The 14,855-nt window shown below is 45.9% G+C and overlaps 1 protein-coding gene across 4 annotated transcripts in view; it reads right to left on the reverse strand.

Annotated features, from left to right (window-relative positions):
• The window catches only part of nxn (nucleoredoxin), a 234,454-nt gene that overhangs the window by 18,263 nt on the left and 201,336 nt on the right, over positions 1-14,855 (reverse strand). For all 4 annotated transcript variants that reach the window (XM_072589940.1, XM_072589942.1, XM_072589943.1 and 1 more), the window contains 2 exons: positions 11,511-11,690; positions 3,896-4,017 (listed from right to left, as the gene is read on the reverse strand). In XM_072589940.1, the coding sequence (XP_072446041.1) occupies positions 3,896-4,017; positions 11,511-11,690 (302 nt within the window). The remainder of the gene's footprint in view (positions 1-3,895; positions 4,018-11,510; positions 11,691-14,855) is intronic.

A 14,855-nucleotide genomic window follows, 5' to 3' on the forward strand; every position in this document is an offset into this window, starting at 1 on the left:
AGTAATCTAATCTAATCTAATCTAGTCTTTTGAACACTATATCTGCATCCATCACTCCCTCTGGTAGTTCATTCCACACACAAATCACTCTCTGTGTAAAAGGATTGCCCCTTATGTCTTTTTAAAATTGTTCTCCTCTCATTTTAAAAATATGTCCCCTAGTCTTAAAATCCCCCACCCCTAAGGAAAATACATCTGCTATTCACCTTATCTATACCCCTCATTATTTTAGAAGCCTCTGTAAGTCACCTCTCAACCTCCTACACCCCAATATGGAGCCTTTTGTTATAACTCAAACCTTCCATTTCCAGTAAAATCCTGGTAAAGCTCTTCTGAACCGTCTCTAGCTTAATACTATCCTTCCTGTTACAGGGAGATCAGAACCGTCATTGACATAGGTTCACTTTCCCCAGATCTGTGACTTCCCAACGTTTCAGTCCATCCTACAATTCGTGGGCAGTTTAATGTCCAAGTAGGGTTCCATCCATTCACTGCTTCGAATGCTTGCCCCTCATCTTTAGGAACTTCTTCAGACAGACTGCCTTAATGATCTCACTGGTGTTTCAGAGTTAAAGCTCAAGTTCTGGATGTAGGTTTGCTCGCTGAGCTGGAAGGCTCATTTTCAGACGTTTTGTCACCATACTAGGTAACATCATCGGCGAGCCTCCAGATGAAGCACTGGTGGCATGGCCCACTTTCTATTTATGTGTCTAGGTTTACCTTGAGTTGGCAATGTTATTTCCTGTGGTGACATCATTTCCTGTGATGGCGTCATTTCCTATTCTTTTTTCTCAGGGGGCGGTAAATGGGATCCAAGTCAACATGTTTGTTGATAGAGTTCTAGTTGGAATGCTGTGCTTCGAGGAATTCACTATATTGGACAAACAGGCAGAAGACTAGCCACCAGGATACATGAACATCAACTAGCCACAAAACAAAAGATATGACCCTCTCTCACTAGTAGCCTGAAGAAGGGCTTATGCCCGAAACGTCGATTCCCCTGTTCCTTGGATGCTGCCTGACCTGCTGCGCTTTTCCAGCAACACATTTTTCAGCTCTCTCACTAGTATCCTTACATACAGATGAGGAAGGACACTGCTTCGACTGGGACAACACATCCATCCTAGGGCAAGCCAAACAGAGACACGCACGAGAATTCCTAGAAGCATGGCATTCCAACTGGAACTCTATTAACAAACATATTGACTTGGATCCCATTTACCACCCCCTAAGATAAAGAACAGGAAATGACATCACCACAGGAAATTACATAATCAACCCAAGGAAACCGAAACACATACATAGAAAGCGGGCCATTACACCAGTGCTTCATCCAGAGGCTCACTGATGATGTTACCTAGTATGGTGATGAAACATCTGAAACCAAACCTTCCAGCTCAGCGGGCAAACCTACATCCAGAACTTCAACCTGAGCTACAAGTCTTCTCAAAACTCGTTAAAGCTCAAGTCTCACCCTTGAGCACATGGCCTTGTCTGAACCTTCAGTACCAACAGGGGCAGTAACTGAGGTACCATTTGCCATCTTGGATGGATGCAAATGGAATCCTGTGGTGTGATCTGAAAGAAAGGTGGGGGGTGTTCTTACCCATGTCCTGAATATATTTATCCTTCTCTCAACAACACCCGAAATAATAAAAGCTGGAAAATTGGAATGAATCTTCACAGAACACTGAACTGGAGGAGAGTGTCCAATTCTACAAGGTTGTGAAGGCATTATGGACTCTCCAGTCTCAAATAATGCTGACTTTGCTCATGTTGATCTCTCTTGTATGCCCCGTGCAATGTTACCTGTATGCCTCCATCTAAATCTTTTGTTCTGTACACTCGCGCTTACAATGATCTGCCTGCACTGCTCATAAACAAAGCTTTTCACTGTACTTCGGTACATGTGACAATAAATAAATCAATCAATTATAGAGGGTGCAGAAAACAATCGACAAAGAAAACCAGGGTGAGGGGCTTGGGTTGTGCAGAAGGATTGGAGCAGCTGGGGCACGTCCCCTCAGAGGATAGAGGCTTGAGCAGAGATTTCAAAGAAGTGTTTTAAACAGAAACAGAAATCGCTTGACGAACTCAGCAGGTCTGTCAGCATCTGCGGAGAGAGAAAGCAGATTCTTGGTCTGCAACACCAACTCTGTTTCTCTCTCCACAGATGCCGCCAGACCTGCTGAGTTTCTCCAGCTATTTCTGTTTCTCGTTTTTGATTTCTAGCATCTTTGTTTTGGTTTGCTCCTACTGAGTGGAGGAGGAGATCGGCAAAACAGCCGAGGGCCGCGGTGGAAGGTGACTGGCAAAGAAAGCAACGGCAACCCGAGAAAAACCTGCTTCTACACGGACAGTGGTTGGGATTTACTCCCTGAGTGTGTAATGGCAGTCATGGCTTTCACAGAGGATCCCGAGGATCAATTGAGGAGTTCCTCCGAGTGATGACAACAGAGGACCTGTCCTGGACTTCCCACGTCGGTGCGATGATAAAGAAGAGACAACGAAGCATCTTCTTCCTCAGGCAGCTCAGGAAATCAGCACGTCCATGAGGACCCTCACCAACGTCTACCTCATTGAGAGCACACTGTCCGGGTGCATAACGGCCTGGTACGGCAACTGCTCTGCCCAAGACCATACGAAACTACAGAAGGTGGTGGGCACAGCCCAGACCATCACAGAAGCCAACCTCCCATCATGGACTCCAGTTACATAGCTCGCTGCCACAGAAAGGCTGCCAACATCAAAGACCCAGCCCACGCTGGTAATGCTCTCCTACAACCTCTTCCATCACGCAGAAGATACAGATGCCTCAACACACGCACCAGCAGGTTCAGGAACAGCTTCTCCCTCCTGGCCATTATTAGACTGATGAATGAACTCTCTAACTTCAAATAATATTGATCTTGCTAATGTTAGTCTTGGCTCGTGCACGCCTTGTGCAATGTGACTTGTACGTCTCTAAGTTGTTTTTCACCCTATGATCAGTATGTTCTTGTTTGCTATGATCTGCCTGTACTGCTGGTAAACAAAGCTTTTCACTGTACTCAGGAACATGTGACAATAAATTAAAACAAATCAAGAGTATCTATTCCATGGCTATGGGAAAAAGGCAGGGGAATGAGACAGAGTTACTTGTGCAGGAAGCCAGCATTGACATGGCAGACCAAATGGCCTCTGTCTGCACAGTAACCATTCTGTGATAAACAATTATAAACATTAACTCATTGCTGTTTGTGGCAGCGTGCTGTGCGGAAATTAGCTGTCATTTCCTACAAACATTTGAAATACATTGTTGGCTGGAAAGTACTTTAAGGTATTCTGAACAGTGGTATAGAAATGGTCGGCACGGTGGCTCAATGGTCAGCACTGCTGCCTCACACCGCCAGGGACCCGGGTTCGATTCCAGCCTCCCCGTGTCTGCGTGGGTTTCCTCCCACAGTCCAAAGATGTGCGGGTTAGGTGGGTTGGCCATGCTAAAGTGCCCCGTACTGAGCAGGCTGGGTGGGTTAATTGCAGTAAATATGGGTTTACAGGGATTCCGTCCTCGGCCGACTGTCTGTGTGGAGTTTGCACGTTCTCCCAGTGTTTGTGTGGATTTGTTCCGGTTTCCTCCCACAATCCAAAGATGTGCAGGTTAGATGGACTGGCCATGGGAAATTGCCCACAGTATCCAGGGATGTGTAAATGGATTAGCCAAGGGAAATACAGGGGTAGGGTTGGGTGTGGATCTTGGAGAGATGCTCATCGGAGGGTCAGTGAGGACTTGATGGGCGAAATGACCTGCTTCCACACTGTAGGGATTCTATGAAATACCTCTTTGGGTAAGCAGACAGGCTATTGAAATGCAACAATGGAACTCAGACATATGTGAGCTAAGGCTGGTACTGACCTCTCCTGCAACAAAGAACAGCAGTGGAGGATCCTCATCTTTCGCTTTGTGCTCTGAGAAAATCTTTTCTGCGATTGGCTGGATCAGTTGCTTTGCCGGCTCCAACTCCTCTTCTTCAGAATCTAAAGAGAAACAAAAGTCAAAATACTGTCACGGCTCAGCTGAGAACATCCCCCAGAGGAATGATACCAAAGGTCAGGTCATCCCGAACATGTGCAACTTCCTCTGATTCGAACCAATCCGTTTTGTCTCTCACAGAAATGTACTTCAGTCAGGTGCTTAAGGGGAGGCGATGGGCGATTGGTCTAATCAGTGGACTACTAATCCAGAAACTCAGCTCATGTTCTGAGGACCTGGGTTCAAATCCAGCATGCAGATGGTAGAATTTGAATTAAATTAAAGAAAAAACAAATCTGGGATGAAGTATCTAATGATGACCATGAAGCTGTTTTGTCAATTGTCAGAAAACACCCATCTGGGTCACTAATGCCCTTTAGGGAATGAAACTGCCTTCCTTACCTGGTCTGGCCTACGTGTGACTTCAGACCCACGGCAACGTGGTTGACTCTTAACTGTTCTTTGGGGAAATTAGGGACAGGCAATAAATGCCCAGCCAGTGACACCTCATCCCGTGAGTCAATGAAAAAATGGCTTTTTTTTCCTACCCTCTCTCAAGGCATTGAAAGGTGTGGAGAGAAAGGGGGGAATATGAAACAAAAACAGAAATTGCTGGAAAACTCAACGGTTCTGGCAGCATCTGTGAAGTGACAGAGTTCATGCTGAATTCTTCCAGCAATTTCTGTTTTCAGTTCACAGTCATTCAGCACAGAAAGAGACCCTTCAGTCCAACCAGTCCATACCGACCATAATCCCAAACTAAACTAGTCTCACTTGCCTGCATTTGGCCCATATCCCTCCAAACCTTTCCTCTTCATGTCCAAAAATATTTTAAACATTGTAATTGTACCCACTTCCTCTGGCAGTTAATTCCACATTCTTTTCTTTAGAGTGAATCAGATGATGAGATAGAAGATCAATCTTGATCTTACTCAATGGTGGATCAGGTTCAAAGGGCTGAATGGCCTACTCCTGCTCCTAGATTCTATTTTTCTCTGAAGAGTGGAGCATGGAACAATTCAGAATATCCAGCAAAGCTCCTATTCCATATAATTTACACGAAAGCATCCCACATGTCGACAATTCAAGGAGCTGCATGTATAACTGTGGTAGTAACATTTAATGAAAAGTCCACGTTGAGATCCAGGGTCATGTCAGAACTTACCTTGACTACAATGTACCTCACAGTTCAATAGATGACAGATGCTCAAACCAAGGAACATGGTCTAAAAAACTCCAACCTGACCTGCCGGGAGCACAGGACACAGAGGGCAGCTTCTCTTTGGGACTCTATTCCCCAAACTGACGCTCGAGCAAATTAACCCGATCAGTTAATTTGAAATGGGAGATTGTTCGATAATAACCAAAGGCATTATGGGAATGTGGAGTTAGGCCACGCATGTGCCGTGACCCCATTAACGTCACAGGAGGCCTGAGGAGCTGAATGGTCTCCTCACTGATGCGCCACGTCTGAGAGACTTCAGGCCAAGGTAGACAATGGCCGAGCCTTGACCCCCCACCCCTACCATCACCAACGGCTGCTGCTGGATGCCTGGATGAGGAAAGGACCTCTGGGGAGGCCAACTCCAGTGACTGTTCACCCAATTCTCGTGTGTGCCAATTCCAGTTGCCGTTTCTCTCCGTCTACTGAAAGCATGGATCACCCTGGGCCTGCAGTTCCACAGACAACCTCTGGCACTGTCGGCTAAAGCGCCAACAGGGGGCTTTTCCACCGAAGGGGACATCACAGGGCCAGCCATGTTGAATCCTCACCTGGACTAAGAGGAATATGTGGCGGGTGTGGTTAAATTCCTGCCTTCCTAGTCCAGGGACACAGGGGTAAGGACTGATCATTGCACTGATCGAACCTCAGACTGTCCAAGCCAAACACAGTTCCATCGTAGACTGGGCCATCATCACTTAACAATTTACACGCGACTTGACACTACTTTAGCTTTTGGTTCATCGCAATCTCACGGAGATTTTTCTTCCAGAAACAAAACAACCTCAAAAGGTGCTCGTTATCAGCCAAATAATTAAGGGATTAACCCATCTGAGGATTTTCAAAATATTTCAGCCAACCTGCTCAGACATGTTATGATAGATTTCCGTTGCAGGTGGGGCTTGAGTTGAGTTGGACGACTGACTTCTTTATAGAGTCATAGAGATGTACAGCACGGAAACAAACCCTTTGGTCCAACTCGCCCAGGCCGACCAGATATCCTAAACTAGTCTAGTCCCCCCTGCCAGCACTTGGCCCATATCCCTCCAAACCCTTCCTATTCATATACCCATCCAGATGCCTTTGAAATGTTACAATTATACCAGCCTCCACCACTTCCTCTGGCAGCTCATTCCATACACACACCACCCTCTGCGTGAAAACGTTGCCCCTTATGTCCCTTTTAAATCTTTCCCCTCTCACCTTAAACCTTATGGCCTCTAGTTCTGGACGCCCCCACCCCAGGGAAAAGAACTTGTCTATTCACCCTATCCATGCCCCTCATGATTTTATAAACCTCTATAAGGTCACCCCTCAGCCTCTGACGCTCCAGGGAAAACAGCCCCAGCCTGTTCAGCCTCTCCCTGTAGCTCAAACCCTCCAACCCTGGGAACATCCTTGTAAATCTTTTCTGACCCTTTTCAAGTTTCACAACATCGTTCCAATAGTAGGGAGACCAGAATTGCACGCAATATTCCAACAGTGGCCTAACAAGCGTCCTGTAGAGCTGCAACATGACCTCCTAACTCCTGTACTTAGGCAAGAGCACCAACACTTCCTTCACTATCCAATCTACCTTCAACTCTACCTTCGAGGAACTATGATTAGAGCCAGGTATTTCCGCTGTCTAGTTGGGCTGAATGGCCTTTGACTGCACTGAAGACAAATGGTAGCTACTGCTCGGCATTTCCCAACTTCCAAAGCAGTCACTTAGCTTCACATAGTCAGGCTTTTCTGAGCAAAATCTATGCAAACACATACTCATGGAACCCACTCTCCCTTTTGGCACTTATCTCGAGAAAAAGCATGTCCATCTCTTTATTTTCAGGTCACAAAGAGTTAAGCTTCCTGACGGTCGGCAACAGTATCTGAGCAAAGCTGAATGTTAGGCATGGGGGCTGAAGGGTTTGAAGGATGCCAGCAACTGAGATTGACCACAAATCAAAGGCAATGCCTGAGAGCAGGGTCAAGGCCATGAGCGGGGTATGGCTAGACTGGAATCCAGAGAGACACGGGAATGAGACTCCAGGGAAAAATACAGGAAGCGTCCACAGAACGTGCTCAAGGATGCAATAGCGAGGCCATGAGGACACCGGGAGCTGCAGTCTGGAAAGGAGGTGGAGGCAGATGATGAAGCTGAGGTTGGGTGGTCCTCAATCGACACCTCCTGAAACCCCATACAAAAGATCTCATCAAGTGTGTGGCCTTGCTAAAATAAAAACTACAAAGCTTGTGGTACGTGAGCAGGCCTGTCATGGTGCTACGCACCTTCCAATCGCTTTCACATGCAAACAGAGAAATACTTCAAAAGTCTCTTCTCACGAGAAACTCTAACTGAATAGCGGGAATCCACCAGCAAGCATTTGTTTTTTTTATATAATTACCGGAAAGGCCAAGCCAAAAGATGATCTGGAAACAGCCCTGTGGTCCAATATACAATGAAGCGGCAATGAAGAGAGGAGGCACTGGAAGGCTGATCACAGCGAGAGTCACTCAGGGGTAGTGGTCGTTAATCACAGAGTTTGGGAACTTTGAGAAAAGAGCATGGAGAGATCAAGACACAAACTTTTGCACTTGGGAAATTAAAGGCAATTTTAATAAACCAGGATGTGATTTGGTAAAAGTGCACGGGGAACAGCTACTTGAAGGTAAAACAACATTAGAGCAGTGGGAGCTAGGAAGAGGTCACAGTAAATTTGTTTCCAGAGAAAGTGAACTTCACATATGTCAAAGACTGTACAGAATGGAATAAAATAGAAAGTTTAGGCTTGTGCCAAAATCTTAGTAGGGCAGGAAATCGCATGAGTATAGAAAGTGCAGAGGTGAAACTGGAAAGAATTTGAACAATTAGAAAGGGGATGCAAAAAAAAAATACAGGCAAGGAAAAGTCCAAATATGGTTGAATGTATAAACAAGAAGAGGGTGACAAGAAGAGGAAGAGGCAGGCCAGTTGTGTGTGGAAGTGAAAGGGTGGCCCATGGTTCTTAATGAATACTTTTTGTCAGTTTTCCTAAAGGAGAGAGAAGAAGCAGCTGTTGTATTTAAGGAAGTGGGGGGGGGGTGGTGTGTGCATATTGGAGGGACTAAACACAGCGAGGGGGGGAGACATAATAAATACTTAGCAATCCTCAAAAGTGAAAATATCAAGAACGATAGCTGAGGATGATGGAGGGGACATCGGAGGCTGATCCTGGGGTGGTGGAGGTTGACCGTATCGAGGTTTATAAAATCCTGAGGAGCATGGATAGGGTCAAGGCCTTTTTCCCAGGGTAGGGGAGTCCAAAACTAGACAGCACAGGTTTTAGGTGAAAGGGGAAAGATTTAAACGGGACCTAAGGGGCAACGTTTTCACGCAGAAAGTGGTACGTGTATGGAATGAGCTGCCAGAGGAAGTGGTGGAAACTGGCACAATGGCAACATTTAAAAGACATTTGGATGGGTATATGAATAGGAAGGGTTTGGAGGGATATGGGCCAAGTGCTGGCAAATAGGACTAGATTAGGTTGGGATGACTGGTCGGCATGGACGGGTTGGACCAAAGGGTCTGTTTCTGTGCTGTACATCTCTATGACTCTCAATGTGAGGTTACATATTGAGGGAAAGTAAGCAAGGCAAAGGATCATACAACAGACACAGGAGACTGAGAAATGTAAAGGAACAGAGAGGCCATATATTGCATTGACCTCAGCTCACTCATGTGAAGAGAACAGATAGAAAACGTGGTCAAGATAGCCTGCAGGATAGTTCCCCTGCGTGGGTCAAAGTCTAGAGTATAAAGGCAAGGAAGTGATGCAAGACTGGAGTTAGAATACTGGGTAATACGCTGGTCACATCATTCCGGGAAGGATCACACACATGCGAGAGGGTATGGAGGAGATTTACAGGGAGGATATCAGGGCGGGAACGTTCTAATGATGAGAAATGATGGGATGGTATGGAATTGTTTTCGTAACATAGGAGCAGGAGCAGGTCCTTCAGCCCCTTGTCCCTGTTCTGCCCCATGACTCACCACCCCTCAACGTAAATTCCAATGCATTCCCCATTTCCCTTAACGCTATCCAGATTTAGAAATCTGTTGATCTGTTTTGAACTTGGTCAATGACTGAGTCTTTGCCACCCTCTGGAACACAGAATTCCATCTCAGTCTGAAATGGCTTGCTCCTTATGTTGAAACTGTGTCCCCTGGTTCTGGATTTGCTTAGCCAGGGGAAACACCTTTTCTGTACTTGCCCCTTAAAGCATTTTGGAAGTTTCAGTGAGATCACATCTCATTCTTCTAGATCCCAGAGAACAGATGCCCAGTCCCTCCATTTACTTCCCATTGGAGAATGCCTCCATCCCAGGAATCAGTCCAGTGACCCTCTGCTGCAATGCTCTATGGAATAGACAGAGAGACCCAAACAGTACTCAATACTCCACATTGACCTACGATGCACATTGGCAGCAAGACAGTTTTATTGCTGATCTCCAACCGTCTCATGGGAGAGGCCAACATTTATTTTCCTAACTGGGTGCTGCACCTAAATGTAAACTTACGGTGATTTGTGTCCAGTGACTCTTCCAGGACCCTTCAGAGATCACAACCTCTCAGAAACGCATCTCCGTCTTTCCTACCAAAGTGGAGGATCTCACACTGATCCTCATTATCCTCCGTCAGCCATACTCTTGCTCACTCTCCGGCCAGATCCCCTCAAAGCCTCTTAGCACTCTTCTCCTCACAACTCATTTTCCCACCTAGTTTTAAACATAGAAACATCGAAGATACAATCAGCCCTTCAAGACTGCTCCACCATTCATCACAATCATGGCTGATCGTCCATCTCAATAGCCTAATCCTGCTCTCTCCCCATAACCTTTGACCCCGTTCGCCCCAAGTGCTTTATCTTGAATACATTCAATGTTTTGGCATCAACTGCTTCCTGTGGTAATGAATTCCACAGGCTCATCACTCTGTGGGTGAAGAAATGTCTCCTCATCTCCATCCTGAAAGGTCCATCCCGAATCCTCAGACTGTGACCCCCTGGTTCTGGACACCTCACCATCGGGAACATCCTCCCTGCATCTACCCTGTCCAGTCCTGTTAGAGTGTTATACATCTCTATGAGATTCTCCCCTCACTCATCTGAACTCCAGTGAAAACAATCCTATCCGAGTCAATCTCTCCTACGTCAGCCCCGTCATTCCCGGAATCAGCCTGGGAAAACTTTGCTACACTCCCTCGAGAGGAAGAACATCCTTCCTCAGAAAAGGAGACCAAACCTGCCCACAATATTCCAAGTGTGGCCTCACCAAGGCCCTGGATACCTGCAGGCATCCCACTGGTCACAGCCTGCTAACAGTCAGCTTGCAATTTGTTCTTCTGCCTATAACCAACCATCAATTTGTGCCAGTGTGTTACTCCCTATCCCACATGCTTTAATTCTGTTTATTCCATGTAGGACCGTTTCCTTTATACAGAGGTTGTTTAATGTGAGTGTATGTGAATTATGAAGAGCCTAGAGAGATAGGATAACAAGGACATGGTTCTGTTCGAAAGATCAAAGTCAGAGCCTGATGGGACTTGGCAGGAACTCACCCCCTGAAGAGTTGGTGGGAGCAGAAACCCTTATAAACTAAAACACTTACCAGGAGCTGACATTTGAGATTCAGATGGGTAACTATTTCTTAACCAGCTTGGAGGTACGGGACCAATGGCCTCCTTCTGTGCATAAACCTTTTAAAAATTACATTCCCTGTTTCTAAGTGACATGAGTGATCTTGGAAAACCATCAGCTGGTTGCTAGCCCATTTTAGCCAGCTTCTTGCAAGTTTTAAAATAAATCGAAATTTATGTGCAAACATAGGTATGTTTACACACACCCCACACACACTCTGGGAAAGAGAAAGGTGGCGAGAGGGAGATCAAGAGAGAGAAAGAGTGAGGGAGAAAGAGGAGTGTCAGGCAGAGAAAGAGTGAGGGAGAAAGAGAGAGCAAGAGAGAGAAATTGAGTGAGGGACAAACAATGTGAGAGAGAAAAAGAGAGTGTGAGGGAGAAAGAGAGAGAGTGAAGGTGAGTCTGTGGGAGAAAAAAGGGGGTAGAAAGAGAGAGAGAGAGAGAGAGAGAGAGAGATTGAGCGAGGGACAAAGATTGTGAGGGAGGAAAAGAGAGCAAGGGAGAAAGAGAGCGCGAGGGATAGAGTGCAGGGAAAACAGAGTGTGGAGGAGGAGAGTGAGGGAGAAACAGATATATACAAACCCACCAGTGCAGAGGGAGCTACATGACTAACATTGCATACCTACAAACAGAACAAGGCTTGGCCTCTCATTCAGCTGCAAGGCGTTCGACTCTGTCAGTTCTAATACTGGTTTCGGATGCCACGGAAATTCTTTGCAATCTATGTCATTGAGCACTGCTGGCCTCCCTTGGCGTGTGATTATCTTTCCCTCCTGGTCCAGGATAAGGAGAGTAGGAATTCCTGCATTTAAAGCAAAACACGAGCAATCATTTGGTGTTTCTGTTCAACACTGACCCAATAATCAGTCAAGATTACCACATTCTTCCAAATGGCTTGGTGCATCTTATACAAGTCCCTTTAGGCATTCAGATGTCATAATCCTCTCCAAGTTGGGGATTGTGAATACTGTAACCTGTGCAACCGATCTCAAAGTGTATGAGCTGGATTGTCCTACAGTGATCTAGTTCTCTAGGATTTTCAGACTGTCAGAGTTCCCTGCTTGAGGAGGTGAAGGATTTCTGGATAATCCTCTTGCTGATGGGAGATGTGACTCACAGTGTGCAGTTTTGCTGTCTGTCGTTAAGTAAGGATACATGTGCTTCGGAGGGGAAGCAGTGAAGATGATTACATTGGCCCTGGGACGAAGAGGCTGTCCAATGATGAGAGACTGAGCAAACTGGGTTTATATTAGATTAGATTCCCTACAGTGTGGAAACAGGCCCTTTGGCCCAACCAGCCCACACCAACCTTCCGAAGAGTAACCCACCCAGACCCATTTCCCTCTGACTAATGCACCTAGCGCTATGGGCAATTTAGCATGGCCAATTCACCTGATCTGCACATCTTTGGACTGTGGGAGGAAACCAGAGCACCCGGAGGAAACCCACACAGACATGGGGAGAATGTGCAAATGCCACATGGACAGTTGCCGAGGCTGGGATCGAACCTGGGACCCTGGTGCTGTGAGGCAGCAGTGCTAACCACTGAGCCACCATGCCAACCCTCTGGAGCTTAGGAGACTGGGAGATGAGCTCATTGATACATAGCAGATACTACCTACAGCAGGAGTGCAACGGTTCAACAAGGCCGCTCACCCCCACCTTCTCCAGGGGCAACGAGGGATGGGTAATAAATGCTGGGCCCAGCCAGCAACACCCACATCCCACAAGGAAGTAAAAACAAAATGCAAACAAAATCTTTAGTAATTCTCTCCTTCAGAGGGTTATTCATGCTCCATCATTGGATTAGCTTAAGGCTGGGGTTAGATGGATGTTTGGTCTCTCAAGTAATCCCAGTGGAAAATGGAATTAAAATCAAGAACCAGCTACGATTGCATTGAATGGTGGAACAGGTTCGATGAGCTGAATGGTCTATGCCTGCTCCTTCTTTCTGTGCTCACGGGGACTGGAACAGAACCTGATTTAAATGTCAGACCTGGGAATGGGTCTGATGTGACAATTCTGCCATTGTTGACAACGGCTGGTGAGTCTCAATATCTCTGCTGGGATTCAAAAGGGTGAACCTTCCAGTGTTAGGGTGGTCTCAGCTGGGCAAGCTGTACAGAGTTGGTGGGTGTTTGGTGGGTATGGTCATTGAACCAGAGCGTGCCCTCTAAGCTTATGGAGATGCCATAAGCCCCAAATACCAACATTCTGCACAGAAAACTATTGGAATTAGATACAGGCAGGCAATCCCTTATCCGAAATCCTGACATCTGAAAAGTCCGAAGGTTTTTTTGAGAAGTTTCTTTCTCATTAACAAGGTTGTTTAGCGTGCAAACAGTTAACCCAACTCCACACCCACTCGATGCGTGTCACTCAGATGTGACGGGGGGGGGCACGTGGCCCAGCACTGGCAGGCCTCAATTTTGTTTTAGGGCCCGTTTTACTCACAGTATGTCTATTCTTAGGAAATATTTTTAAAAGTTTCACCATTAAACTACCACTAATTCTGAAATTCGAACAATTCTGAATTCCGAAAACCAGCTGGTCCTGAGCATTTCAGTTAAAGGATTGTGCACCTGTACTTGGAATTAGGTGTGTACAGAGAATGTATGTGGGACTCACATTTAGGCAAAAATATACACTATTTAAGGTCTGGCAACCTTAAAAAGCACAGCGATAATTTTTCATATGGAATTAGGAGGTCATTAAGCCCCTTGAGGTGTCATGATTGATCTCCATCCCAACTGCAGTTACATTCCTTCATTCACCACTACCCTTTCCACAACAGAAATGTCTCCGTACTGAAGGCAAGATACTAACGATGATGGAAATGTGAAATAAAACATCAATTGCTGGTGAAACTCATCGGATCTTGAAGCATCTGCAGAAAGAGATGCAGAGTTCATGCATCAAATCCAGTGTGAATCTTCAGTCCATATTTCAAAACTGTATCGGCCTTTGTTGAGAATGTCTCTCTTGATCCTCCTAACCCTATCGCAGCCTTATAGAAGAGATTTATAGGAGAGAGAGTGGCTGATTTTCACCACCCTTCATGTGAAGGGATCTTTCTGATATCACCCCCAAATAATCAGGTCTCATTTTAAGGTGATCCCTCCTTGTTCCTGACTCCCCTGGCAGAGGGGGGTATGGGAGAAACTGGTCCCCATTGGTGGAGGAATTGAGATCTGACGCTGTTGATTTAATACAATTAGTGAAAGCAGCAATGGGGACAAAACATTTTTACACAATCAGGGATGTGGGGCAGGAAAGCACTTGAATATCTATCCCAACTGCATTTACATTCCTTCATTCACCACTACCCTTTCCACCACAGAAATGTCTCCGTACTGAAGGCAAGACACTAACGATGATGGAAATGTGAAATAAAAACATCAATTGCTGGTGAAACTTATTGGATCTTGAAGCATCTGCAGAAAGAGATACAGAGTTCATGCATCAAATCCAGTGTGAATCTTCAGGCCAAATTTCAAAAAAATTGTATGCAGGAGACACATTCAATTATGGCTTTGGAAAGGTAAATGCATTTTGTCACTGGTCTCTTAATTAGGAAAAAGTGAGGACTGCAGATGCTGGCGATCAGAGCTGAAAAATGTGTTGCTGGAAAAGCGCAGCAGGTCAGGCAGCATCCAAGGAACAGGAGAATCGACGTTTCGGGCGCTTATGCCCGAAACGTCGATTCTCCTGTTCCTTGGATGCTGCCTGACCTGCTGCGCTTTTCCAGCAACACATTTTTCAGCTCTGGTCTCTTAGTCCAGAGGCCCCAGACTCATACCATGGAGATGGAGGGAGGTGATGGCCTAGTGGACTAGTAATCCAGGCTAATGCTCTGGGGACATGAGTTTGAATCCCACCACAGTAGATGGTGACATCTCAATTCAGTAAAAGAAAATATCTTTACATGAAGTGAATTACATAATGGCAACCACAGCTGAAAGTCATT

The sequence above is a fragment of the Chiloscyllium punctatum genome, chromosome 19, assembly GCF_047496795.1.
Source record: "Chiloscyllium punctatum isolate Juve2018m chromosome 19, sChiPun1.3, whole genome shotgun sequence".
NCBI classification, from domain to species: Eukaryota; Metazoa; Chordata; class Chondrichthyes; order Orectolobiformes; family Hemiscylliidae; genus Chiloscyllium; species Chiloscyllium punctatum.